Source organism: Schizosaccharomyces japonicus (genome assembly GCF_000149845.2).
Source record: "Schizosaccharomyces japonicus yFS275 unplaced genomic scaffold supercont5.1, whole genome shotgun sequence".
In the NCBI taxonomy this organism is placed as follows: Eukaryota; Fungi; Ascomycota; class Schizosaccharomycetes; order Schizosaccharomycetales; family Schizosaccharomycetaceae; genus Schizosaccharomyces; species Schizosaccharomyces japonicus.
The window spans coordinates 2,518,468-2,544,292 of record NW_011627860.1 but is presented as its reverse complement, the minus strand read 5'-3'; the positions used below and the strand labels follow the sequence as shown (position 1 = coordinate 2,544,292).

The 25,825-nt window shown below is 41.0% G+C and overlaps 13 protein-coding genes across 13 annotated transcripts; 4 read left to right on the top strand and 9 right to left on the bottom strand.

Annotated features, from left to right (window-relative positions):
• Positions 1-184: 184 nt before the first annotated feature.
• Positions 185-3,574, top strand: SJAG_00847 (PPR repeat protein; the record flags this gene model as incomplete). Its single annotated transcript, XM_002172078.1, has 1 exon — positions 185-3,574. One exon carries the CDS (start codon positions 185-187, stop codon positions 3,572-3,574), a length of 3,390 nt encoding a protein of 1,129 aa, XP_002172114.1.
• Positions 3,575-3,780: 206 nt separating this feature from the next.
• On the bottom strand, positions 3,781-4,389 carry SJAG_05205 (RNA-binding protein; the record flags this gene model as incomplete). The annotated part of the gene is made up of 1 exon (XM_002172079.1): positions 3,781-4,389. One exon carries the CDS (start codon positions 4,387-4,389, stop codon positions 3,781-3,783), a length of 609 nt encoding a protein of 202 aa, XP_002172115.1.
• Positions 4,390-4,499: 110 nt separating this feature from the next.
• SJAG_05206 (tel Two Interacting protein 2) lies at positions 4,500-6,069 on the bottom strand (the record flags this gene model as incomplete). Its single annotated transcript, XM_002172080.2, has 6 exons — positions 4,500-4,823; positions 4,874-5,081; positions 5,271-5,287; positions 5,342-5,754; positions 5,814-5,925; positions 5,965-6,069. The coding sequence occupies 6 exons, from the start codon at positions 6,067-6,069 to the stop codon at positions 4,500-4,502; spliced, it is 1,179 nt and encodes a 392-aa protein (XP_002172116.2).
• Positions 6,070-6,233: 164 nt separating this feature from the next.
• SJAG_05207 (vacuolar sorting protein) lies at positions 6,234-7,938 on the bottom strand. The gene is made up of 3 exons (XM_002172081.2): positions 7,514-7,938; positions 7,071-7,466; positions 6,234-7,030 (listed from the first exon to the last, which is right to left on the bottom strand). Exons 1-3 carry the CDS (start codon positions 7,790-7,792, stop codon positions 6,398-6,400), a joined length of 1,308 nt encoding a protein of 435 aa, XP_002172117.1. The 5' UTR covers positions 7,793-7,938; the 3' UTR covers positions 6,234-6,397.
• An 80-nt stretch (positions 7,939-8,018) lies between these two features.
• SJAG_00850 (TRAPP complex subunit Trs85) lies at positions 8,019-9,860 on the bottom strand (the record flags this gene model as incomplete). The annotated part of the gene is made up of 1 exon (XM_002172082.1): positions 8,019-9,860. One exon carries the CDS (start codon positions 9,858-9,860, stop codon positions 8,019-8,021), a length of 1,842 nt encoding a protein of 613 aa, XP_002172118.1.
• A 314-nt stretch (positions 9,861-10,174) lies between these two features.
• SJAG_00851 (kinesin-like protein Tea2) lies at positions 10,175-11,878 on the bottom strand (the record flags this gene model as incomplete). The annotated part of the gene is made up of 1 exon (XM_002172083.1): positions 10,175-11,878. One exon carries the CDS (start codon positions 11,876-11,878, stop codon positions 10,175-10,177), a length of 1,704 nt encoding a protein of 567 aa, XP_002172119.1.
• A 341-nt stretch (positions 11,879-12,219) lies between these two features.
• Positions 12,220-12,685, bottom strand: SJAG_00852 (Pet117 cytochrome c oxidase assembly protein). Its single transcript, XM_002172084.2, has 2 exons — positions 12,537-12,685; positions 12,220-12,490 (listed from the first exon to the last, which is right to left on the bottom strand). The coding sequence occupies exons 1-2, from the start codon at positions 12,630-12,632 to the stop codon at positions 12,317-12,319; spliced, it is 270 nt and encodes an 89-aa protein (XP_002172120.1). The 5' UTR covers positions 12,633-12,685; the 3' UTR covers positions 12,220-12,316.
• A 123-nt stretch (positions 12,686-12,808) lies between these two features.
• On the bottom strand, positions 12,809-15,970 carry SJAG_00853 (ubiquitin activating enzyme E1; the record flags this gene model as incomplete). The annotated part of the gene is made up of 2 exons (XM_002172085.2): positions 12,809-15,770; positions 15,912-15,970. 2 exons carry the CDS (start codon positions 15,968-15,970, stop codon positions 12,809-12,811), a joined length of 3,021 nt encoding a protein of 1,006 aa, XP_002172121.2.
• A 950-nt stretch (positions 15,971-16,920) lies between these two features.
• Positions 16,921-17,819, top strand: SJAG_00854 (exosomal 3'-5' exoribonuclease; the record flags this gene model as incomplete). The annotated part of the gene is made up of 3 exons (XM_002172086.2): positions 16,921-17,029; positions 17,102-17,180; positions 17,225-17,819. The coding sequence occupies 3 exons, from the start codon at positions 16,921-16,923 to the stop codon at positions 17,817-17,819; spliced, it is 783 nt and encodes a 260-aa protein (XP_002172122.2).
• Positions 17,820-18,505: 686 nt separating this feature from the next.
• On the top strand, positions 18,506-19,172 carry SJAG_00855 (ubiquitin conjugating enzyme Ubc8; the record flags this gene model as incomplete). Its single annotated transcript, XM_002172087.1, has 2 exons — positions 18,506-18,632; positions 18,730-19,172. 2 exons carry the CDS (start codon positions 18,506-18,508, stop codon positions 19,170-19,172), a joined length of 570 nt encoding a protein of 189 aa, XP_002172123.1.
• A 49-nt stretch (positions 19,173-19,221) lies between these two features.
• On the bottom strand, positions 19,222-20,892 carry SJAG_00856 (gamma tubulin complex subunit Gfh1; the record flags this gene model as incomplete). Its single annotated transcript, XM_002172088.1, has 1 exon — positions 19,222-20,892. The coding sequence occupies one exon, from the start codon at positions 20,890-20,892 to the stop codon at positions 19,222-19,224; it is 1,671 nt and encodes a 556-aa protein (XP_002172124.1).
• A 485-nt stretch (positions 20,893-21,377) lies between these two features.
• On the bottom strand, positions 21,378-21,731 carry SJAG_05208 (splicing factor 3B; the record flags this gene model as incomplete). Its single annotated transcript, XM_002172089.1, has 3 exons — positions 21,378-21,546; positions 21,598-21,680; positions 21,729-21,731. The coding sequence occupies 3 exons, from the start codon at positions 21,729-21,731 to the stop codon at positions 21,378-21,380; spliced, it is 255 nt and encodes an 84-aa protein (XP_002172125.1).
• Positions 21,732-21,784: 53 nt separating this feature from the next.
• Positions 21,785-24,837, top strand: SJAG_00857 (MCM complex subunit Mcm6). Its single transcript, XM_002172090.2, has one exon. It carries the CDS (start codon positions 21,913-21,915, stop codon positions 24,628-24,630), a length of 2,718 nt encoding a protein of 905 aa, XP_002172126.1. The 5' UTR covers positions 21,785-21,912; the 3' UTR covers positions 24,631-24,837.
• The last annotated feature ends 988 nt before the right edge of the window (positions 24,838-25,825 follow it).

Genomic DNA, 25,825 nt, shown 5'->3' with positions numbered 1-25,825 from the left:
TGGGTCTTCAATCGCAGCAATCGTCAGTACTAGGACACAGCTGACTTTGTGTGGTACCCGCAAACATATTTAATTGTTTTTCCTCGTTCCCATCCGTCCCAGTTCCCGTTTCCGTTCCTGTTCTCTTTTTCTACCTCTTTCTCTTTCCGTTCATACTGTTTAACGACCTCTTAACGCGAAAAGTATGCAAGTAGCTATGGCCATTACTATAAAAAACGTCTCAGATGTCGACACGCTCGGCGATGCTGATTTTAAAAAGCATGTCAAGCTGAAACCCGCGCAATTGCCCATGCTGACCATCGTCCCCTCGCCCAATGCTCTTCCCTCCGTACCGCTGGAACGACAAATGGTCGGCTTCCAGCCGTCTCCGCTTACATCGCCATCTCAAGACCTTCATTCGTCCATCCACTCGTCGACTACGTCGAGCACACTGTATAGCTGTAGCTCGGCAACATCTTCCAACAACGCTTCCAGCGAGGAGTATCTGCTGGGATCGGAAGTGGTGCCGGCTGCTGCCTCCAAGCAGGTCGAAGTGCTGCAGCTGTTCGACTTCGTCACAAATTCTGGCTTCCCTGTTAGTCCCGACTTTTATGATCGGTGTCTGATTGGCATTGCCGACACGCTTGAGCTTTCAGAGTTCCTCAACGCATTTAGAGTGATTGGGAGCATTTTTGAGAAGCTCCAGGTGTTGGAAACGGCCCCGAGCTCTGAAGCTTTCGAGAAGACAGTGTTGTTTTTATGCAGACAGACACGCTGGATCGCCCAGCACAAGCAAGTGCTTGAGTCTCGTTGTTACGGAGGCTCTGTATGCGTGGAACAGCTCGCCAAGATCCGCAGTTTTTACGATGCAAACAAATCCATGAATCTCCTGGCCTCGTTTCTGAAGCGCTTTTGGAACTCATATGAACGCAACTTGTCGTCTGAGTTTTATCACGAGGTGCTGTCTGCTATTTCGCAGTACGGATCGTCTGATGACTTGCTGATGGTATATGACCATATGCAAAGATGCAGCATTCCCGAAACGGCACAAACGTTCATTTCGCTCATTCGGGGTTTTGGACGCGCGAAAGATTTAACTGTTGCGATTGAGTGCTTCAATGAGTACAAACGCAGCTTTAACACATTACCTGCACACTCTTCGTACGATGTGTATGCGGCCTTGGTTACAGCATGCTTCGACTGTGATGATTCTGACCGTGCGGTCAAGTTTTTTGCACGATTGGAGCAAGAAGATGAAGGCGATGTTCCGCCTTCACTCATTTACATTTTTGGACAGCGGTTTGCTGAACTTGGCGAGTTTGACAAAGCCATGAGCTGGTTGGAACGGCTTCAACAAATGAAATCGACCTCTAGCTTGGTCCCTAAACTTGGCTCCACTATACTAAACAATGCAGCACAGAAACGCGTGTCAACTGTTGTCGACAAGCTGTTGGAAATGATTCCTTTGAAAGCCTTCCGGAAGGAATATGTGGCTTTAATGAACTACTTCTTGTACCTGGCAGCAACCAAACAGTTTACTGCCTTTATCAATGATTCTAATGATTATCTTCGTTCTTTATCTATGTGGACGAACTGTACTTTCAAGGAAGCCTACCTTGGATTAATTCAAAATGGACGTTTGAACGATGCATTGGATGTTTTGGAGCATCACGTTTCGACACCGGTTGTTGACTCACACTTCGATGTTGACAATCCTACTTTGCAGAAAGCCATTTTGGAAGATTTCTGGTCTTGTTTGTCACTGAATTCCGAGAAGATGGATTCTTCGTTACGGATATTGCTGATGCTCCAAAACCAACCGCATTATTTTGTATTGAATTACGCCGCCGAATTAGCGGTTTGCTTTTTAGCTTCTCAGGACCCAAGTGCGCCTTGTGACTCGGAGTTGTGGTCCTACCTGTTCGAATATTTATGTTTCACTATTTGCAAGGTTCCGCAGAACTCGGAACATCTCGAGAGCTTGCGAAACACTTTCTCTTTCGTTGTAAAACACAATATACCGTTGACGATTCGCGATCATGCTCTTGTACATAAAGTTTTTAACACGTATTCTACTCAGCTCAAGGGTATCAAATCGTTTGATGAATTGTTGGCGCCGTATCGGATGCCTTCAGTCGATATTGCTATGATGCGGAATGCATTTCCTAGTAGATCTGCATTGCGTTCCCACATACCGAAGATTGAAATTGAATCTAGTGGAGAGATAATACCTGTACTCGAAGGCATTGTTGATCGGGCGACTGCTGTTCGCTTTTACAATCGTGTTGCGAAAGCACATTACAATGGCAAACTATTTTTGCCCACTGTGTACATTTTGCTAAGTCAGACGCTTATCAAATTTAACCTCTTTGGAGCTGTCGAAAAGATGAGAATGTACTCTCTGACGCTGCAAAAGGAGATGATGCCGCATTTCAAACGGCATGCTGAGCTTTTTCAAGCTGCTATTCTTGATACGCAGTTAGCTTCTTTTGCCATGCAAAAGAAAAACAAGCAGGCTTTCCGGTTGAAAAACACTATCGCTCGCTTGGGTTATTATCCTAGTGCGTCTAGCTATGCGCATATTATCAGTAATATTGTTGATTCAAAGGAGCATGACGATGCGGCGGAGGCTCTACGCTTCTTCAAAGAAGCAAAAGAGCATAATGTCAGACCTTCCGTCTTCTTATACAACACGGTTCTTTCAAAACTTGGCAGAGCTAGGCGCACCTCTGAATGTATAACTTTGTTCGAGGAAATGAAGTCTCTGGGTTTGGTTCCATCAAGTGTAACTTATGGTACCGTTATCAACGCCGCATGTCGGATTGGCGATGAGACGCTTGCTGAAGAACTATTTGAGGAAATGGAGCAGCAGCCAAATTACCAGGCGCGTGTTGCCCCATACAATACTATCATACAGTTTGAAATCCAGGTACTTCACAACCGGGACAAAGCTCTGAAGTATTATGAAAGATTGAGGAAACATAAAATTAAGCCATCTACTCATACTTACAAGCTTTTGCTCGATGCGTATGGAACATTGGAGCCAGTTGATTTCGTTGCTGTTCAAGGTGTCATGCGGTCAATGGAGCATAATAAATGTGCTCTACAAGCTATGCACTATTCTGCGTACATGCGTATTTGCGGTTGCATCATGAAAAAAATGAATGAAGCACGGAAAACATATAAGGCGGCTTTATCAATGCACCAGCAGGGCAATCTTACACTGGACGGATATCTCTTTCAAACTTACATCGATGTTCTCGTTGCTAATGGTCATATTGATGAGATTTCTGAAGTAATTAAGGACATGGAAAAGCACGAAATAAGACTTAATGCGTATATCGTTAACTCCCTTATTACTGGATTCTTTAAGGCAAAGCAAATTGAGACAGCACGTTACTTCTATAACTGTCTCGATGGTGAAGGTATCTATGGAAAAGAGCCCAGTACATATGAAACCATGGCAAAAGCATACCTTGGATGTGGCGACCGCAAAAATGCATTGCGCGTTCTTGAGGAGCTTTCCAAACGAAAATTTCCAGAGGCCGTTGTAAAACGCGTTGCCGATTCTATTATGTTTCGGAATCATTCATAAAGCACATTGACCTTATAAGTAGGTCCGTGCTGTGGGAACGAAAGTTAGTCAAGAGACGACTTGACAGTTATTCTTTCTTTGTAATCATCATTGTTTTTCATATAAGCACAATCACTAGTCTCGGGAATAAAGTTGTTTCTCGTGTGAACTGCTTGTTCCTCTATGGAGTTGATGTTTTTTCTCTCTCTTAGAAGAGAAAAGGAGCGTTAATGCGAAAAGTACTGTAAAAGCATTTGTTTTTTACGTACTTCCTCCTTGTGCATTCGGCAACATTCGCGTTTTCCTAGCGATTGCCGGTTTTGTTTTCTAATTGTATTAACTGTATAGTCAAAACCTATTCCAAAAGAGTCGTTTTTTATCTTGTCTGTTTTTAAAGCGTAGATGCGTCCTTGTGAGCTTGCACCGAGGCCGGCTTGATTGTTTGGTGACCATCCTAACCTCGACATCGTTTCGTACCCAATGTGTCCCTGTTTTATAAGAGATGGACGGTAGTTGTTTTGTATATGAGCTTTTGAGGACAAATGAGCTGTAGCTTGCTCATGCTTGAGGCGAGAGCCAGTCGGAACTTCTAAGTTACAAACAGTGCAAGTATATGTTTGTGGCGTTGCAAGAGGTGTATCTACTTGCTTGTTTTGATCTGTCGTCCGTTCACTGAATAGTGAGCGATAGAACTCGGAAATATTGGCTCCAGTATGTTCTTCTGTTTGAATAGACGATGTAAGCTCTTTTGACTTTACGAATTTAACTCTTCCTCGTCTTTTGTAGATTCCATATGAACCAACATCTTTTATAGCTAATTCGTCAGTAAATTGCATATTCCAGACACGAAAAAATCGATAGATGAAGAAACAGGGTTGTGGCAATACAGACTAGTCGTTCGGTGGGAGGGTTGTGGGTATATGTTAAGGTGAAAGAAAAACAAAGTCTAGGAACGTCGATATTTTTCAGGAAGAAACTCGGATATCAGCTTGATGTCTGCCGCAAATGTGTCATCTAAATTCTGAAGTATGAGGTCCAGTAGCGAATTAAGTCTGTTTTGAGATTCAATTCGTGCCGTTTGTGAAATGTCTGTACTTAAATGATTGTTGCACAGAATCCACATCCTAAGTAACTTGGTATGGTGTGTGCCAATTCGTTGAGGAAACATCCTCAGAACTTGAATCAGCGAATCGAGTATACCAAGGAAACTGTCGTTAGCATCGGAAATTCTTGGATCAGAGAGAACGAAAGAGACACTATCAATGAACGGCTAAATACTAGTTAATAACAAAACAGATTCAGTAGCCTTATCTCACTTACTGTTAAGAAAACGAGCGCTCTGTCATCCATTTTTATGAACACATCGACAATTTGACTGCAAGCTTGGTGTAAAATACCCGGATAATTGTTTGCATACGTGAACAGAGGGAAGATGGACTGCGTAAGCAAACAATCAAGCTGTTCCTCTTTCAGCAGTTTGTTTAAGACAAGAAACGCTCGTTGTAAAACTTGTTTGCTCATATCCTCCCTATATTGAGGAGGAAGATACGAATACAATGGAAGGATATCTGTTTCAAATAATTCATTGATTCGTGTATATCGGAGAAAGTCCAGCGATGTTTTGTTTAGGAGCTCTTATCACTTGTAAAGCAACATTCTTGTTCTCCAACTCATGTCTCAAGATACAAGGATCGGAGGGATCAGCAGATGCCAATACTTTTCCACTGAATATGCCTAAAGCCAATTTGTTAATTTGTTTTCGTAATAATGTTTTGATTTCTAACATACGTTCATAGATTGTATAACCCATATAATAGAATAAGGCAACAATGGATAGATGTCTTTCCAAGAAGAAGTAAATAACTCTTTAGAATTTTGTATTTGAAGTCTCGCGGGCGGGAGTTCATACTCATACTTCCGGCCGCTATTTGTTAATCGTTCATTGCTGGCGAAATATTTTGGATAAATATTTTCAAGAATGTAAAGTGACAAAACATCTTTCTGGCACCCGTTAAAAATTGTCGTAAGAAGTTTTCTTGCAGCAGAGGACGCAACCGTAAAAGGGCAAGAATCGTAACACGCAATGTCAAACAATAAAGGAAGTATATGATTAAGCTGATTTGGCCGCAAGCCAGTTTTCTCGAGTAAATGAAATATACGAGCTGCTCGCTCTTGAAATAATTGAAGAAGTTTTGAGTTATCTGCAGGGTAAGCCTTCACATTCCCATCATTGATATATGTATACTCAATAACGTCTTACCTTTTTTTAAAATAGTAACCAAATCATTTGTTAGATATTTCCGTAATTTTGTTAAATTACCAAAGTCTGCGTGCTGAATTTGCTGTTTTTCAGAATCGAGAAGAGAGCATTGCTACCTTGTTAGAATGAACGGACTATAAGGGTAAAATACCTTTTTCAAAACTTCTTCCGTAATTCCTCGCCTTTGAAAATCGTCTAGCTGTGTTATAACGGCCGATAAGTCCTGCTTTTGATCTAGCTCCAAGATAATTGACATCTTGGTAGAATTATGACAGAACACTTGGGTCAAAAGTCAATTAAATTTACAGATGCGGTAGCGGCTTGATTTATTGAAAATACGCTCTAACAAAAGTAGAAATGATTGCTACAAGCATATTAATAGTTTTAATATTATTTTTTTTGAAACGTTCACCAAGTATAATCAACTGTAAAAAAGATTGTCGTTAGTCACACGGCTATAATAAATATGATGTATCTAATAAATATTACTATATAAAATGCAACTTCAATGAAAGGGGAATCATAGTTAGGAGGTGATTTCATGACTGCATATGCTTGTTCGCATTTGTCTGAGTTTCGAGTTATTATGATTGCATTGCCGGTTCTAGTACTCTTTCTGGATTCTTGACTTCAGGTTCACTTGCGGTAATAGGATGTGACGGGGAACGCAATGAGGTTCTTTCTAACAATGAAACAAGATCCTCCTCTTTCTGTTCCTCCTTTACTAGTTTGTTCCATTCCTTCTCAATATCCTCATCTTCTTGAAGAGGAGCAGCAGCAGACAGGGATTCGGCTATCTCATCGGCAACTTGTGTTTGCTCCTCTACTCTTTGAAGGATCAAATCGACATTTGTAGCACCTCCCATGGAGCGCAAAATAGAGCCCAACGATTCCGCGCCTGTCGACAAAGCGTCGACAATATTGCGATTGTCCAATGCTTCATCAATTTTGGAAACAAGACTGTCGAGTTGTAGCAAGACTCCCTCTTTTTGTTCCACATTGGAAAACAGAAAATGTCTCTTTCTGAGCAAACTCAGAGCGGACTTTTTCTTTTTCTGCTCCAGACATTCCTTGAGCTTAAAAGTAAGCTTCTCAATTTGATCATTCAATGACTCAAGTCTTTGAGAAGTTGTAAAACTTGCTTGTCGCAATTTAGCAATTGAGTGATCTATTTGTTCTAGTAATTCTTCTTCTGGGGTTAATATGAACTTGATAACCTGATGAATGTTAGAGAAGGCACTGAAAAAAATAACTAACCTCTTTGTCATATGTAATGCGTCGATATTTACCGGAAAGGTACAACAAAATTGCAGTTAACTCATCTTCATCTAACGTATGACCCGCCCATAACTTCTTACCGAATATTTCAGCAAATGATGGATAGGAGTAAATGTTAGATGAATACGAAGTATGCAATCTTTCAGCTTCGGATATAATTGAAATACAAAGATTCTGCAAATTTGAAAGCAAAAAGAGCTTTCCATTAGGGTATGTTTGCTTAGGAATCTTTTTCTCAGACGAAGTTGTAAAACCGAGTGTCCGAAATCCCCATCGTAAAACTCCCATTATGATTGAACCATTGCCATTTTGTGGTTGAACACTGCCTTTCAGATTGTTTTTCGTAACCCAGTCGCCTTGGTCAAGCCAGTAATTCTACCGAATATAAGTTAGTAATTGCAGATATATCAGAATGTAATTACAGCAACAGCTCCCAAACTCAATGGTCTCCCATATTCAGTGGAGAAAAGAGAATCCCGAAGTTCATCGTTAAATTCTATGTATAACTTGTGATGCCAATGGCCGTTGTAACAGGCCTTTTCAAGAGCATCTTTCCATGCAACCATATTTGCACGAAATCCCTCAGGATTTCGATGAATTGCATTGGAAAAGTCCGAATAAAGGGATCTTCTTCTACTTTCTCTAAAAGGATCCAAACTAAAGATGTACTTTAGCAATGTTTGTGATTCTTGCTGTGTCATTAGGGTACATCAAAAGGAAAATTAAAATTTAGAAGAAATGAACGGTTTCATGAGAGCGCAAGTTATCCACAGGAGGCAAACAAAGCAATATGCTAGCAATGACAACTTTAAGTGATATTGTTTCAGTAAACCTCTTCAATTACGAAAGTAAACTTAAAGCCATGAGACTACACGCACAATCAATATAAAACATAATATTTACGTGGAAAGAAAAGAACAAACTCCATTACTCTAAACTATGTTCTAATTGATCTTTCAGGTTTTTAATTGTTACCCGTAATTCATCCCAATGCGACGTTTCATAAACTTCATAAGCGTATTGCAAACAAAGGTTCGCCATCCGTGGCCGATTTAAAGAAAGCCAATAACTGGTACTTACCAAGTACCAAAAAGCCGTTTTTCGCTTTCGTTGACCAAAAGAAGACTCACTTTCCGAATCTTTAGATGAGTACAAAGTTGCAATACAGGTAGACCAAAATGCTGTACCAAAGGCGCTGAATAGATTAAACTCAAATAACCGAGAAAACCAACGAACGGAGTCATCTACGGACAAACCGGGCCGTGTAGATAATAAAGAACAGACAGTTACGAGCGCCCTGATAGCAAAATAGGGCATATGGCACCGATCGATGTAAGTTTGCATCGATTGTTCCAGTAAGGGGTATAAATAAACGCTCCGGTTCTTCTGTGTAAGGAGCTGGGTTTGCATAAGCATGGAGACGGCATGCATCTCCTGGCAAGATGCTAAATAGCACCAGGCCTTATCATCCGAAAACGTTTTCTCTAAGGATTCATAAATTTCAGAGGCAACTTTGTAGTCTCTAAGCATAAAATGGTGATCTGCCAGTCTTCTGAGCTGTGCTTCTGGCTTGTCAGGAAAATAACAAGAAGTAGTAGGATCATAATGGCCATAATCCGTTGGAGCTGATTGACGAGAAAAGTACTTCCTGGAAACAAGCAAGAGCTTGCTTGTAAAGGAACCTCGATAAGCAGATAATCTTTCAGTCCATAAGTGTACGCATCTTTGCATGTATGGAATAATACTTTCGTTAAGCATATCGTAGACAACCTTTTTTATTGCTAAAATGTCGGGTAAAGGAAGTAGATGGACTTCGTCAAAGGCATTATTTCCGGTTTCAATCTCAATCATCAACTCTGAAGCAGATTTCCACTGTGTTCCGTTCACTTCTTGTTGCAGGTCAATATCACTTTTATTATCCGCAACAGCATCTTTTAAAGAAGAGAACTTCAAGAAGTAACAATTTGCTCCAAAACTTCTTCTCACCAACTCAAAAGCCTCCACCGATTTCTGTAAATCTGAGTTCTCATCATCATGCAGGTATATGTAGCAATGAACCAAGTCTCTAGATACGAAATGGGGAAATGCTGCTGAGTTCAATTGTTTATATAACTGCATAAAATCTTCCAAAGGATTTACACTGTGTGAAGTCACCACTAGCAATGAGGCAACCGGATGTGCAAATGTTTCATGGGCGCTAACTGGTATTCCAGAAAGCAGCCGTTGGAAAAAGTAATAAAACGGTGACGACGGATCAACATCCTCACCTAACTCATTCTCGGAAAAATAATCAACAAACCGCTCTGTGACCGTTTGTAGGGTTGCCAGATTACCACTAGGCAAGCAGTTTGCATATTTTGAAGGGGGAGAAGTATCAAAAGATTTCCGAGCAAGTTTGTCATTCATAATCTGTTGAGGGGAACGTACGGCATTAAGTGGAACAAATCTAAGTGAGAATTTGAGGTTCCTAAAGGCCTTCTCTCCACGAATTTTGTTCTCTAAACGTCCATCTATGTTGTCACCAAATGGTCTCAAGAAATCTACCAAATCCCGGAATCCTTTGCATTGAAGAAATGTATCCGCCTCTCGTGTAGCAAGAGTGATAACATGAGGACAATAAGCCTGTTGAACGAAAAACTCTAATTTCTCCTTAGCTGGGCTGCTTTGAAGGTACGGCGGTAACTTGCTTTCATTAAGACCGAATGCGGCCTGAGACAATTCCGTAAGACTGCGAGTGATAAAACCATCAAACGAGGAACGGGCTGACATATCTCTAGTCAAAGTCCTCAAGGCTTACGCTTTTTGAATTGTACGAAAACAGCCAAGTTCGCTCTGACAGTTCGTTTTTGTAAAACGACAATGTTATTTCTTACAATAGCAGCTCTTTTGTCGTTTCGTAACCTGGATGAAGTCCAAATGGATTTACCTCAACGTTCACTGCAAGAAATTGATGGCTTTTGTGTAGTGCTAGGTAGTTGAGAAGTAATGGCTTGGGTTCTCATAACAAGCAAGACCATGGCAACAAAAAAGTAAAGCAAAGTTACAGAAGAAAGTGAAACCCTAATTCGGGTTCCATTTTTCTGTTACACACCATCTTCTTTAATTTCAATCAGTTGATCATCGTCATTTTCATCGTATGGGTCATAACTTTCTAGAGAAGGATGTCGTAAGGACAACTGCGAGTTATTGTACTCGGCAATTTCTCTTTGTTTTTGTGCGAAACGTAATGCGTGAATGATTCTGTCTTTGTCCTGTAATTCCGCCTTCAAGTCTGCAATTTCCAAATCTCGATCAGAGAGTAGTTCTTCCATTCGCATCCGTACCCTATTAATTGCAGCGCCCTGGGATCGTTCTGTTTCAAGCATTGCAATGTATGAATCGCGTTGCTCTAAATCAGAAGATAGTTGAGCAATCACTGAAGTAAGATACTCGTTCTCAGCTTCCTTTTTTTTCAGTTGAATATGCAAAGCACTAAGTTCTGTTTGCACATCTGAATTTCCTTCCGAACGTTTTACATCCAATGGTATATTTTGTGTCCGTAAGGCGAATTTTAAAGTATTCGTTGTTTCCAGTGCATGTTGTGGCTCTATGCTGATAGTAGCCAGAAGTGATATAAGCGCGTTTCCTGAGAGTGATCGCTGTAGCAGCCGAGTGAGTTTCGAATCTCTGAAAGGAATATGACTGTTATTGGAAGAGGACAGACCAGACGCTGAAGTGGCACTCAGTCTCGAAATGACGGTACCCAGTGTTAACAGTGATTTATTGATATAAGCTCCTTCCTTGCGTCTTTCCATGTCAGAAGAGGCCCGTTCACTACCAGCTAAATCCACAAGACTAAGGTTTGAGCAAACGGTTTTCCCTTCCTTTGTGATGTTCCTGGTTAAAAATATTTGCAGAATTGCATGCGAACGAGAGCTGTGTTTATTGAAATCTGTTTCAGCTGTTTTTCTGTTCACCACGCACTGCTCAATGAGCGAGTTGACTTCTTCGGGAGTGGTGACGAGAACGCGTTCAACAGGAGTTACGGTGACTTCACCATTAGCATTTTCACGAATGCGAGGTTCCTCTGACGAATTGGTAATTAAATCGCGAATTCGTTCATTATAAATTTCTAAGTAGGAAACGTGAATTTGAAAGGTGTCAGAGCTGCTATTGCGCTCGACAAGCTCAAATAAATCACGCACCGCAAGAGGAATCATTCCATCAGCACCTGGTTGGCCTTGCATAGAGTATGTTTTTCCAGTACCTGTCATACCATATGCAAAAACAATGCCATTATAACCCATGTAAACATTTTGAACTAAGCCGTACACCGATTTCTGGTATACCTCAAAATTAGAAGTGTACATATCGAAGACATTGTTATAGACAAATTCGCGGACGCTAGAGTTTTGAGACTTATTTCGAATAAAGGAACGATACAGAGGGTCCGAAGGAAGTGCACCGAATGTCCATATTGAGTTTGACACATCTCTTGTTGGACAAATTCGGATGCTAGTGATAACGTTTGTGTTCACGGCACTAGATATGGGACTCGGAGGGACAGAACTATCATCGTCATAACTATTTACATTTCGTTGGTTTTGAGGAGAGAACCTGGGTTGCTTTAAGCCGTGGTTAGAGCCGACAGGTGTTGCTGGTGTCGAATTGATAGTCGTGTAAGATGCAGAATTAAACAAAGGAAGACTAGACCGTGCTTGTATAGAAGCTCTTGTCGGTGTAAGTGTCGAGAACCGTTTAGGAGTCAGTAATCCGGAAGAAGGGAGTTTTCCATTAGGTGTATTCATTCTTCATGGACCAAAAGAAATATACGAATAATTATGAACAAAATGATAAAAAACAACAGAACGGTTGATGGTATAACTTGGAAAATAGACACAGAATAATTAATGAATGCCTGAAAAAAGTGGTAATTGGTAATGGTAATGAACAACTTTAACACTTAACAAAAGCCTTTTCAAATTGTGGTTTTTGATCCCTGACTTCGGTCGAATTATATAAACAGATGTACAACTTTAAAGGAAGTGTTTCGCGCCAATTTGCATTCTTTAAAGGAGTTTTTTTATTCGATTTTTATTATAACTGTTTTTCGTGTTGTTTCGGCTACCACGCTACGTCAGTTAAACACGAAAAATTTAATTAAATCAATTAGAGGCGGAAATTAGGATAATTTCATAATAATATTAACTATTGTCGTACTACATTATCAACTCACGTAGAAGACTTTATGCTGCCTTGTTTTCGTCCAAATCGTCTGGAGGTGCAGAAATTGGCTGTGCCTGTACAGGCTGATCCACAACATAAGTACTGTAGAGTTGTTTCTGTCTATTAAAGTCGTTGATTCGTTCTTGTCGTCGTTGTTTTCTTTCTCGGTCTTTTTCAATACCAAGTTGCATATTCTTTTAATTAGCATAATTGATTAAACAAACATCACTACAAGCAAACCTGTTTCTCAGAGCCTTGACTTTGATGAACAAACGCTATCATTCCAACGCAAAACAATGACGCTAATCCAATACTAACTTTCGAAGCTGTTGACATTCTTCGAGTGAATGTGTCTTCCGGGTGGTGAAATATGGCAGCTAGGAATAGAGGTCTATCAAAAATACTCTACATAACATTTATTAAGTATTGCTGACACGAGAACACAAGCAGTGATGCTTGATTATTTAAACACATGAAAATGCGTTTAAGAGTAGGTCATTAACCAGCACATATTAAAGCTTGACACAAATAAACGGTACCTCGACATCCTCTCCCTGTTCATCATCACAACAAACTTCAAGAATCAGATTCTTGACACTAGGGTCAATCTTCTGCTTAGATACAGATTCCACGAGATCAGAAATCTTTAAGGGCAAACGCTCAGCAAGTTTCTTTGGGGGATGGAAACTTGCGTAAAGCAATGAAACACCAGACGAAAGCATGGTGATCTCCAGCTTTTCCTCTTGCGCAAACTTATCAATAAGCTCTTGTAAGGTGATGTTCGGAATAGTGAAACGATCCCAAATTTTGTCGAACTCCTTGCCGTTCACCTTCAACTTTGGCGAGGCAATAGGATCGGAGAAGGTAAAAAGACTAATAGCAAGATTGAAGAAACCATTACTATAGTCCTCCAAGTTCTTCTTACCATCTACCACTTTGTAGAGCTCTAAATTGACCAAACCAGAAGCAACTGCAGTAGATGTACACATAGCAGGGACAATTTTTCCGGCAACGAATTTGGTCTTAAAGCGGTCGACAGGCTTAATTTGGTAATTGGTAGCACGCAGGTTGGAAGCTGCAGTAATAAAATCAATGTGATGGTTGGAGTCATCATCCTTTTCAAATTCACAAGGATTCAAACGGTAACCAGCCAAGCTAGAAGGAGCAGGTAAGGAATCCACGATAGTCTTCAACTCACTCTCGTCAGCGGAAGTTTCCTGTGGAACCTCATCAGTTTCATTCACCTGAATCTTAACACCAGACTTGGGAGTGAAGGAAGGGACTTCGATAGAGGAAAGAACCTTCTCCACAACATCAGGACTCGCCTCTCCCTTCAAACCATAATTGTATGCATACAGGTTAGCAGCGTTGATTACGAAATCATAATGAAGAGGGTTGTGAGCATCAAAGACAAGCGGTGTGGGGGCTCTTTTCGGGCCCGACCAGAACGGTTGTCCACTGGAAGTCACAGAATCCTTAGGAAAGTTAAAGAGCAGTTGCTGAATGTTGTGGTTGAAGTACTTCTCGAATTGCATACGGCCCCAAACGATACACTCTTCAAAGGAAAGAGGCTTATCAGTGACCAAGTGATCGCGAATGCTCTCGAGCACCTCACGAGGATTGTTGCTGGTCTTCAACGTTGTCTCCAAAAAGTTAGGGGAGCTTAAGTACAAGTTGACATTGTCAATAGGTTGCTTAAACAAACCCTCGAACAAGTCACGAGCCCATGCGATAGTGTGCTCAATTTGATTAGGAAAGTTCTTGAGAGTGCAAATGGGGAATGACTTCTCAGGAGGATCTTGAGAAGAGCTGTAGGATTCGGTCAAGAAGGGCAAAACAACTTGGGTGTTACCCTTGGTACCGAGGGTACCCGATTCAAGCAATGGCTTCTGAAAAAAGACGCAACGACGATCCATATATTGGCGAGCATCAACGTTATCAAGAGCGTTAGTAACAATGTCAAGATTCTCAAAGAAGTCATCGTTGAAAATATTCTCTGTTTCTTGACCAACACGCTCCTGGTAAGCCGTAATGGAACCTATGCTGGAAGCATTCATGATACCAACTGCAGTCGCGGCACATTCAGACTTGTGCTTTCCAACGTCCTTAGGACGAAACAAAAATTGTCGATTCAAGTTTGATTTTTCGATGGAGTCCATATCGGTCACAAAAACGTGGCCATTGGGACCAGCGCCAACACCCATCATAGCCCAGTTCTTCAACATTTCGCAACCGATAGCACCAGCACCAACCAAAAATTGCTTTAGGTTTTCTAATTTGGCTTGGAACTTCTTACCGAACACTGTGATTTGACCGTCATAACGGCTGCCAATGGGTGCGCACTCCTCTTCGGTCAGCTCAACTGAAGAGGGCAGACTCTCAAGTGAATCGAAATAGAAGTATTGTTTGATAGGGTAGAACTTGCCAGTACAAGACTTCAAGACTTCCTGGGCAACAATACCACCAATAAAACCGGTCATCGGAACCAAATCACCGCGTGCTTCATGAGAAAGCTCGTAGATGAGCTTCTTGTCAAGTTCAACGTCAAGCTTGAGTTTCTTCGCAATGGATTCAGAAAGAGCAAGTACCTTCGCGGCGTCTTCTTCGTTGCGGGGGCGAGGGAGGCTGCCATTTTCTTCGGCAAAGGCGAGAATTGCTTGGAAACCAACATGCAGTTGAGGAGGACGATCCATTTTACCAAAGTCGGAGTAGACAAATTCGGGCTCGGCAAGAGAATCGCGCAAAGAACGGAATTCTATTTTCAAAGGCATCTTTACTTGAACAAAAGAACCACCGGAAATGTAAGTACCCATATTCTCAAGGGGTCCCACAGAAAAAGTGTAAGGGCCCTTAACGGAGACCTTCAAAGGTTGAGATTGGTTCAATGCATCCATGCCCTTCACCTCGGAGAATCTGACATAGTCACCATCCTCTAAGCCATGACGAGTTTCCTCGAGAGTAGTTACCAGGCCAGTCTCATCAATGCCGGCAATTAGGCCCGTCAAAGGCTCATTTCCATCAGTATTCGTGCACACAAAAGACTTTCCAAAATCGCAGAAAATGTAACCGAAAAGGCCTCTTGCGTCTGTGGAGATAAAAGCGATGTCATTTTGATGGGTAAAGTCATTAATTTCAATTTGTTTCGTTAACGTCGTTTCGGTAACCACAATGCATTGGAAGTTTTTGAGAGTTTCGAGCGAAATATCTGTGATTGCCTTAACGGGCACGTATTCATTCAATTCAGCCAATCTAGGAACACTGACCTCAGCACGTGGTTTTCCAATATCGTCCTCGTGCAAAAAGTATTGAGTAGAAAGATCTTCCATACGAGTAGGTTGAGGGTCATAAATGGTAACACTCTTAACGCCTGCCAAACAAACATTTTTGGCAATTTCTATACCCAAACCGCGACAACCGATGATGAGAACGTTAGAGTGACTCATTTTTTTCATAGCATCGTGACCGAGAACGTAACTGAAGAAAGAGGTTAGCTTCAATCAAGGGTTTTGTTGCGGTTTTGAATCGCGTGGGACAAAAGGTAGAAAGGAAGAACAATACACAATTTAGCTGTATCGCTCACGGAATTCGGATCTGAACGTGTCCCAATCTGCTTACAGTTGTCTCGAATAAAGGCTTTCGTCAATGGTCTCGCCATCAGACGTGTCGATTTTCATTCTCGTCTTCTCAGACAGTTAGCTTGATTCATTCGAAAAAAACAAGAGTCGTACCGTCATTTTCTAAGAACGGATACCAACAAAAAACGAGTACAGTTCTATACCGTCAATAGTAAGTAGTATGTAGTGGTTCGGGTTAGGTTCTTGGTGGGAAAGGAAACGCTATACGTAGGCTTAATAGTTAAGAGTATGCCATGACATAATAAATGAAATCTCGTTAAAAAAGTCAGCTTAATTGCGGAATTTTTGGTGTTTAGAAGGATTACTTATAAATCAAATTTGACTTTTTCTGTTTCGGAGGAGCGGGATGGCGACACAGGGAATTTTGAAACATTACGACTGGTAATAACGTCTACGAGAAAAAGAAAACGAATTTGTGTTTCTGTAGGGAATAATAAAGGAGAATGAGAATAAATTGTATAGTCAACGGCTTGTTTAAAATAGCAATTGAGGTTGTAACTTATCGAAACTAAAGTAAATAAATAATTCTGCGATGTGATTTTTCTAAGCAAAGGGGCATGTAACAATTTCTTAGTGTTATTAATGGGTTGTCTTTAAACTAAAAAAAAGAGAAGAAAATTAAGTTTCGAATTTTTTTCAAAGAGAAAATTACATAAAAAAAAAAGGTAAATCGGATAGAATGGATTCTCATCATTATAAACAGAGAAATTAATATCTCCTACATAAATTTCCAATCTTGACTCGTCAGTTTTGTTCTCTGTGGTACTCAAAGGCAAATCTACCAACACTATTCACTTTTCATTAGAATAGCTGTATCGGGAAATAATCACAAGATAGCAGTCTGTGTTGTCTCCTTTATACTTAAAACACCTGTTTGACCAGTACTGAAGTTTGTTTGCCTTAAAAGTATCGGCATACAGTTTTTTCTCGAGGTTTTGAATTTCCGCGCTTCTGTATTCTACACCAGAATTTTAGCAGACATTTTCAGAATGACTGATAGAAGAAGAATTAACGGACCTGCGGTTTCGACTCCACCTGTTTATGAAGATCATGCCTTCATTAAACGCACCAGAGATTCAGACACCTGCCGTCGTCTATGTACGCTTAATAAACTTGGGCATAGCTTGGCTGACCTGGAATGCTTTTTCCACTCTGACTAACCATTTCTAGTTTTACAGTTAGGCTGGACAACAAAAGCCAATGGCAACGCCTATCTCGAAAGTGGAAACATTAAGATTGCTTGCTCAGTGTACGAAGATAAATTGACTCGATTACGCATGCTAACTATTGTAGCTTCGGTCCTAGACCAACAAAGACTAGTTCGTTTCATTCTATTGCGAAGCTCACTTGCGAATTAAAATTCAGTCCGTTTGCCCAAACGGTTCGTAAAAGCAATGTGCAAGACATAAACGAAAGAGACTTCTCTCAACACATAGAACGTTCACTTGCTCCGAGTATTATGCTTCATTTATACCCCAAAAGTTCAATCGATGTTTATATTCAAATTCTCGAGAGCGATGGGCAATTGGCTACCATTGCTGCTGCCATCACATGTGCTTCATTGGCTATTGCTAATGCCAAAATTGACTGCATTGACATCGTTACAGGAGCATCTGCATTATACAAACAACCGTCGGCAAGCTGCATTGTCGATCCTGAAGAGAGTGACGAGAGAGATGCAGACCGCTCGACTAGTTTCATGCTTGTTGGCTACATGGCATCGCTCGGTCAAGTGACCGAAGTATGGACTGAAGGTTCGCTCAGTTCAACAGACCTGTCTAAACTGTTGGAAAAGTGTACAGACGTTGCGTCAAAAACGCGTCTTGTGGCCAACAATGTTCTGGCAGAGACAGAAAAAAAAAGCATTAGAGCAAACCGAAAAAGATAGTAGTTCTTCTTCTAATGCTACCTCTGTTGCTACCTCGGCATAGAGATGATATCCGTTAGAAGAATGGTATGCAACCCTTCTATATGTGAAAAAAAAATCAATTATGTCACGGGCAGGCCTTACTCTGGCGATTGAAGCAGGTCGTGAAATTATTGTTTTGTTTAACGCTACGTGCTATCTGTCCTCGGAGCGGTCGTACAAAGCTAATTAAGAGATGTATCACTAAAATTGTTTACATTACACAAACTCAAAAATTGCGTATTACGGAACGACAGCACTCTGTAGTATTGTTCAGCACATTGAACTCAACTATCCCCTTATAACCATCCATCTTATGAACACCGCTAAATCCGTTAAACCGAAACCCCAACAAAACTTAAAACAGCAAGCGTACACAGGGGAAATTTCCCATCTTACGTTACCTTCGCCGTCCCTCCCTACAATTGACGGATTCTGGAATTTTGGCGTGAAAGTGACGTCTGATGATAACCGAACTGACATGTGCTGCCACTGCAGTATCATTGTACTTTCCAGTAAGCCACAACAAAATTTATCTGCTTCCGGTCATTTGTAGGGGCAAGCCTGTTAAACAACTTTTTCCTTTTCTTGAAGGTTTCCCGCGACCGAACGATTGCTACTGTTTCCTTTTTTTTCTGAACTCCTTCATTTCATTTTTTTATTAAATAATGTCGTCCGAAAATAAACACAGAATCAGAACGGACGTTATGAATTTGCTGATGAGCAACTTTGACGTTACACTTGTAAATGACAAGTTACAGGATTTCCATGTTCAGTTTCATGGTCCAAAAGAGAGTAAGTAAACACACACCTCAGCATCGAAAAGCACAATTTTTGTCGGCCTTCAACGAGTTCTGAAACTATGTACAGTATGCTAATTAAACTCATGTAGCTCCATACGAGGGTGGTGTTTGGAAAGTTCATGTTGAACTGCAGGATGAGTATCCTTGGAAGAGTCCTAGTATCGGTTTCGTCAATAGAATATTCCATCCAAACATTGACGAATTGAGCGGAAGCGTTTGTTTGGATGTCATTAATCAAACATGGTCACCCATGTTTGACTTGATTAACATTTTTGAGGTCTTCTTGCCACAACTGTTGCGCTACCCGAATGCCGCTGATCCTTTGAACGGAGAAGCTGCTGCTCTCATGCTGCGAGAACCAGAGGCGTACCGTGCCAAAATAAAGGAATACGTAGATCGTTTCGCCAAAGCGGACGGTTTACCCCCATTGGCCGAGGATGTATCAAAAGAAGAAGATGATGATGATGACGAGGAAGAGGAGAGCGAGCTTTCCTCTATCGAAAGCTTGTCCGATGATGATGATGATGAGTAAATGTCGAGATTATTTAACGAGTTAATGAATGCAACGATACACCTTACAGTTAGGTCAATTGAAGTAGGAATGTGTTCATCGGGACTTTGTCATAGTCTGGTGCATCCAACTTCGCTTCCATGAGTCCAATACAGTTTTGTACAACATTTTGAAGTCGAATCCAGTCCTCTGTTGTTGCTATTTTTGCTTGCTGTACTGTAGCATAGATGATATTCAATTGTTGTACAACATCAGGGTCATTCTGAAACGTCATTTGCTGGATATACTGAATACAATCAGAGTGCTGCTTTTGGAAAAAATGCATATTCAACTCTGTTGAGTTTGTGGTCAAGAACTGTTTTAAATGAATAAAACGTGGTCGAATAATACCGTCGTAAAAGTATTTTTGGAGAGTTGACAAAAAGCGGAAAACGCACCAAACGCCTATCCATTTTGTCTTATCGGTATCGAGATTTCTAACCCCAGCATACATGCCTTTGGTTATTATGATAGACTGTTGGAGTGAGAGCAAGTGCACGGATAGCTTCTCATATACACGGGCCAGCTCATCGGTTAAGAACAAAGAATACGGCCACCACGGGATTAACTGGAAGGAAAACGCCGGCTCGTTGTTCGTATACTCTATGAACACAGGTTTTAGAAGCGACACACACTCACCAAATCGCTCGTCTAAATCAAGCATAAGAATCGTATAATCAAAGGTTGAAGCCATAGTTTTTTCAAGCTCTTGTTTGGCGTTTGGCAAAGACGATATACCTTCTATCCGTTCCCTAAGCTTCTCAGCAAATACTCGTGCGAACCGTTGGTCACCAAACAGTACAAGAGCTTCGAGTACGTCTGCCACTTGAACTAGTCGTTTCACTGGCGCAAGATGAAATATTATATTCCGAGAAATAATTCCATACGATTTCTCGAGAAACGCATCCATAACATCTTTGGTTAACGGAAATGAGATTGCTGACGATGAAATCTGATGAATCTTTAAGCAAGTACCGGCAAAATCAATGCCAACCAGTGTGCGACCAATCTCTAGAGAACGCATGATCATCCATAAAACATGAACTGAGTGACTAGAGAGAAAATGAGGAAGCTTTTCTGAAAATATACAGTCTGAAGTATATGTGTTCTTTGACTCTGAGTTGCCATGAAAGAAGTCAATTACAAATTCATCCAACCGTTGGCCCATAATTAGATAGTGAAGGAGCGCAGAAAGCCATGCTTTGTGAAGAACTATTTCCAAAGCCTGTGATATTTCAAGATGAGCGGCCGACGGAGCCTGCTTTACACTTTCAGATAAAACTTCCAATATTTCTTTCGTTATTTTACACGGAAGAACGCGCTTGACAATGTCAAATAATGCACGTAAACGTAGCTTCCAAGGAGATAGTTGGGCAAGAAACTGCGCCAATGAAAAACTCGTGCCAATAAGTTCAGAATCTTTAGAGGCAATTTTCATCTCAATTGTCGCTAAGAACTCATTGAAATTCGCAAGTATTTGCTCTGCATATTCGACCGTTTGTTTATTCAACGGGTGAAGTTTGCAAACGTACGCTTCAGCGCAACTCTGTATTTCCCGTCGTATACATGCAACTTTTGCAATTTCATTGATCAATTGCCTCTCTGCTGGATGGAGCAGAGGTATGTTTTTACGTAGTTGAAAAGTAGAGTCAAAAAGGTCAGAGTCATACCCTGCAAGAACCAGTATTAACTCCTGAAACATGGGAAAGTTAGAGAGAGATTTGAAAGAAGTCTTGTTTGTCTTTTTTTTGTTAACTGTTTTTGGCAACTTTGTATAAAAAAAGGGTTAAGGATAATCTCGCTAGATTATTATTTTGTAACAAATTAAGAGTTTGAACAATCACCTACTTAAGTAAGAACGACTTGATGTGTTTCCCATTCTTTTTGCTTCAACAGAAAATGATTAAGGAACTCGTTACGACTCCAAAACCGTAGCCAGCAATTCTCGTAGTAAAAAATAATCAAATAAAAAAAAAAAAAAAAAGAAGTCAACAAAGAACACTAGTAGATCACCCGTAGATACATATGAGCTTAACTTCACAAAATTCGAATTATCGTAATTGATTAATGAGTTTTTCTCCACATTATAATGAAGATTAGTTGTTTTGAGCAAGTCAAGTTTGATCCTGCGAAGTGTTCGGACGTTTTAATGTTTAACGAAATGCATTCGTAATTTTTTAGATTGTATTATTCATCTGCAGGTGGTGGAGGACCGCAAGGCAATACCATTTTCTCTAAAAGTTTTGTCCGAGTCTCAAGACGGCTTTCTCCCATGGCTGTGGATAAATAAGCTAAATTCGTCGGATGACCAACCATTGAAGAGAGCGTATCTCTATGTTGATTTGAAAGCCATTCACTAGAATATTAGTAAAAAAAATATCGCACAAAAATCGCGTCGAACACGTACTACTTCGTGGTCTCGTCGTATCCCACTCCAACAAAACGCGCTTGAAGCTGCTCAAGCTTTGCCTGTGATCTCAATCTATCTGCCTACAATAGTGTTAGCAAGAATGACAATATAAAACTTCAATTGTTTACCATTTTGTAGGTTTGCTCTGGTTACGTTCTCGCGACGCGTTGAATTTAAGGTTATGCCTATATTCGCTTGGTGGAAGCAAATTGCAAGAGCTACGCGTCTACGTGGAAGAAACTTACACACTCCCATAACTAACAAAAAAAGCGTTTCGTTTACGCACTGTCAATTCTGCGACGGAATTCAAAGATGTCGTCGCTTCCGATATCTACACCTCAAAATGGATTTCCATCGACGCCTTCGTATACCGGTGGAGCTCCAAATTCTAGTGCGTCTGTAAGACGCGGGTTTTTAACGTCTCAGGAACAAAACGTTGTAGAACAAGAGCCTGCCATTAAACACAAACCTAGAAATAACGTGGATGGTGCAATTCCGAAAGTTGTAGACACAACGGGTGAATCTGTACGCGAAGCATTTGAAGCATTTTTGGAATCTTTTACCGAAAGCAACACCGGCTCACCTGGTCGGTCGATATCGTCTTCAGCAAGTGAAAAATTTTACATTGCACAGATCCATGGCTTGGCTATGTATGAAATTCATACAGTCTATGTCGATTATTCGCACTTAACCGGCTTTGATGAAGTTCTGGCACTTGCTGTAGTTGAACAGTACTACCGTTTTGCTCCATACTTAACACGAGCTTTACAAAATCTTGTCGAAAAGTATGAGCCAGAATACTATCGTAGTTCTCTTTCTCAAACTCACGTCTCCGTGACTCCAGCTACCAAAGCACTCGATCAAACGTTTGAGCTTGCCTTCCACAATCTTCCATTCCGTTCGACTGTACGAGATCTGCGAACTGACAGAATCGGTAGATTGACAACAATCACTGGCACAGTAACCCGTACCTCTGAAGTTCGACCAGAATTGGCTTTAGGTACTTTTATTTGTGAAGAGTGTCATACTGTAATTTCCAATGTCGAGCAAGCTTTCCGTTATACTGAACCAACTCAATGCCCAAACGAAATCTGTGCAAATAAGCGACATTGGAAACTCAACATCGCTCAATCGACCTTTCAAGACTGGCAAAAAGTTCGAATTCAAGAAAACAGCAATGAAATTCCTACAGGATCAATGCCCAGAACGTTGGACGTTATTCTGCGAGGTGAAATTGTTGAACGGGCCAAAGCAGGTGACAAATGTGCTTTCACTGGCACACTTATCGCGGTGCCTGATATCTCACAATTAGGCATTCCCGGTGTGAAACCAGAAGCATATCGCGACAATCGAAGTGTTGGACGCGGTCGTGATTCAACGAATGAGGGCGTCACCGGCATCAAGGCTCTTGGTGTTCGTGATTTGACCTACAAGCTGGCTTTCTTGGCTTGCATGGTACAACCCGCTGACGCAAACGATCACAGTAATGCAGATGTTCGTGGCGACGGATCGCAGGGAGTAGAGTCACAAGAAGAGTTTTTGCATTCATTGACACAGGCTGAGGTGGATGATCTTCGTGCGATGGTGCATTCTGATCATATATATGCAAGACTTGTTAATTCAATTGCGCCGTCCGTGTATGGTCACGAAATTATTAAAAAGGGTATTTTACTACAGCTAATGGGCGGTGTCCACAAGGTTACACCAGAGGGTATTAACCTGAGAGGTGATATTAATATTTGCATTGTTGGCGATCCAAGTACTTCAAAGTCCCAATTTCTGAAATATGTTTGTAGCTTTCTTCCGCGCGCCGTCTATACGTCTGGTAAAGCTTCTTCGGCCGCTGGTTTAACTGCTGCTGTTGTTAAGGATGAAGAGACTGGAGATTTCACGATTGAAGCTGGTGCTTTAATGCTTGCTGACAATGGCATTTGTGCAATTGATGAATTCGACAAAATGGATTTATCGGACCAAGTCGCCATTCATGAAGCCATGGAACAGCAGACAATATCTATTGCTAAAGCTGGTATTCAGGCCACCTTGAATGCTCGAACCTCTATCTTGGCCGCCGCCAATCCCATCGGCGGAAGATATAATCGTAAAACGACACTTCGAAACAACATCCAAATGTCTGCCCCCATTATGTCTCGTTTCGATTTGTTTTTCGTCGTATTGGATGAATGTAATGAAGCAGTTGACACCCATCTGGCAAGACATATCGTGGATTTGCATCGCTTACGAGACGATGCTATTCAACCCGAATTTAGTACTGAACAATTGCAACGTTACATCCGCTATGCTCGAACTTTTAAGCCGAAGCTGTCCCGAGATGCCCGTCAAGAAATTGTAAAAAAATACAAACAACTGCGTATGGATGATGCACAAGGCGCAGGCAAGAACTCGTACAGAATCACTGTTCGACAATTAGAATCAATGATTCGACTGTCCGAGGCTATTGCCCGTGCGAACTGCGTTGATGACATTACACCTGCGTTTGTGAATGAAGCCTACTCGCTCTTGCGGCAATCCATTATTCACGTTGAACGGGATGATATTGAAGTGGAAGAAGAGGAAGCTGAGCAGCAGGAGACTGAGTCAGAAAGACCCAAAGAAGCGTCTTCGCAAGTTGAGGCCGAGGGCACTCAAGTGAAGACAGAGAAACCAAAAGTAAAAATTACTTATGACAAGTATGTTTCGATGATGAATGCCATTGTTCGTATCCTTCACACTCAATCTCAACGAGGCGAGGAAGGAATGATGGCTGCCGAGCTAGTTCAACAGTACCTCGAAGAAAAAGAAGATGAAATTCAGACAGAAGATGATTTAATCTACGAAGTCGGTTTGCTCCGCAAAGTTCTAAATCGACTTGTTCATGAATCTATACTCATGGAAATCCAAAACAAGGCCGACAGCACAACCAAACTACCTTTTGAAGAACGAGTATTTGCCTTACATCCTAATTGTGATTATGAAGCCCTTCTTATTGATGACGACGAGGTAAAACCGAAAATCGATTCTAGCACTCAGTAAACTACACTCTTAATTGTTCTGTTTTGCTCAAAAAATGGTGTAAACTTACCGACATCAACTCTTAAGACAATTCTGTGTTTCTTGTATGTTTTTCCCTTTATGCCTCCCTGTCTACCCTACTCTCATACCTCCATCAGTCCTTCGTTTTCATTGTATTTCAGAAATCTATGTACAGTAGCTTAAATTTGGATTTAATGAAAGTTCAAAAGCAATTGCTTAATTCTTTGTATCTAATATTTACGTCTTCATATATACCATTTTCTGTTTATTTTCGTTGTGTACATCTTCTAGTAAGGGTAAGTCTTTAGTAAACCATTCCAAGACACCTCTGTCGAAACGCGTTGAAAACAGAGCTTGAGCGTTTCTACCAAATCCTTCATTAAGGCTATGGAAAAGCCTCAAATCGCCAGAGATAAAAGTCCTCTATGCTCATTATCACCTTCTTCGGTTATAATTAATGAAATCGTTACAATAGTCACAGCAATTAGAAAACTGGCTCGCTGGAAAAGCTCGGGTTTTACCTCTATCCTACGGCTAGCAATCTCTGAGAACGAGTTTCTTCCAGACGGATTCGAGAATCAATGGAGAAACCTTTCAGATGGTGACTCTGAAGCGGGAGCTTATATTTTTGTTCAGTTTGCTCAATTAAAAAGCGATCTGACTCACGATCCAGATGTCACCAGTTATGATGCTTGTAAACTGCTTGATCCATTCCTAGACATATTAAAGGACTCCTCTATGGTCGGTTTTATCACTTCGTTGGCAATTACTGCGATTATGAAATTCTTCTCTTATGGGATTATTAATGAAAATTCACCGAATCTTGCATTCGCTATTCGAAAGCTATCTAATGCACTCACACAATGCCGTTTTGAGAACACCGAAGACTTGGAGGATGAAGCCGTTCTACTGAAAATCTTGCGATTGATGGAGCAGCTGCTTCGCTTCCCTGGTAGTATATTGCTCTCTGATGATTCTGTCTGTGAAATGGTTGAAACTGCTCTTGCAATGTGTTGTCAGAGGAGACTTTCTGACAGTTTGAGGCGAAGCGCATCTTTGTCATTAAGCTCGATGATAGAATGCATCTTTACAAGGCTGCACTCCCTCGATCCCAGCACGGATGATGGCACCGTGTTTAATGAGGCAACGAAAAAAACAGAAGAGACGGAACTGTCCGATGAAGCAATGTTAAAGC

Excerpts from the sequence above, each read along its gene's own strand:
- SJAG_00857 (XM_002172090.2), top strand. The coding sequence starts at position 21,913 with ATGTCGTCGCTTCCGATATCTACACCTCAAAATGGATTTCCATCGACG.
- SJAG_00852 (XM_002172084.2), bottom strand. The coding sequence starts at position 12,632 with ATGTCAACAGCTTCGAAAGTTAGTATTGGATTAGCGTCATTGTTTTGC. Across the intron at positions 12,491-12,536 it reads GTCAAGGCTCTGAGAAACAG|AATATGCAACTTGGTATTGA; the intron begins GTTTGCTTGTAG and ends GCTAATTAAAAG.
- SJAG_05207 (XM_002172081.2), bottom strand. The coding sequence starts at position 7,792 with ATGACACAGCAAGAATCACAAACATTGCTAAAGTACATCTTTAGTTTG. Across the intron at positions 7,467-7,513 it reads TGAGTTTGGGAGCTGTTGCT|AATTACTGGCTTGACCAAGG; the intron begins GTAATTACATTC and ends TATATTCGGTAG. Across the intron at positions 7,031-7,070 it reads GCATTACATATGACAAAGAG|GTTATCAAGTTCATATTAAC; the intron begins GTTAGTTATTTT and ends AACATTCATCAG.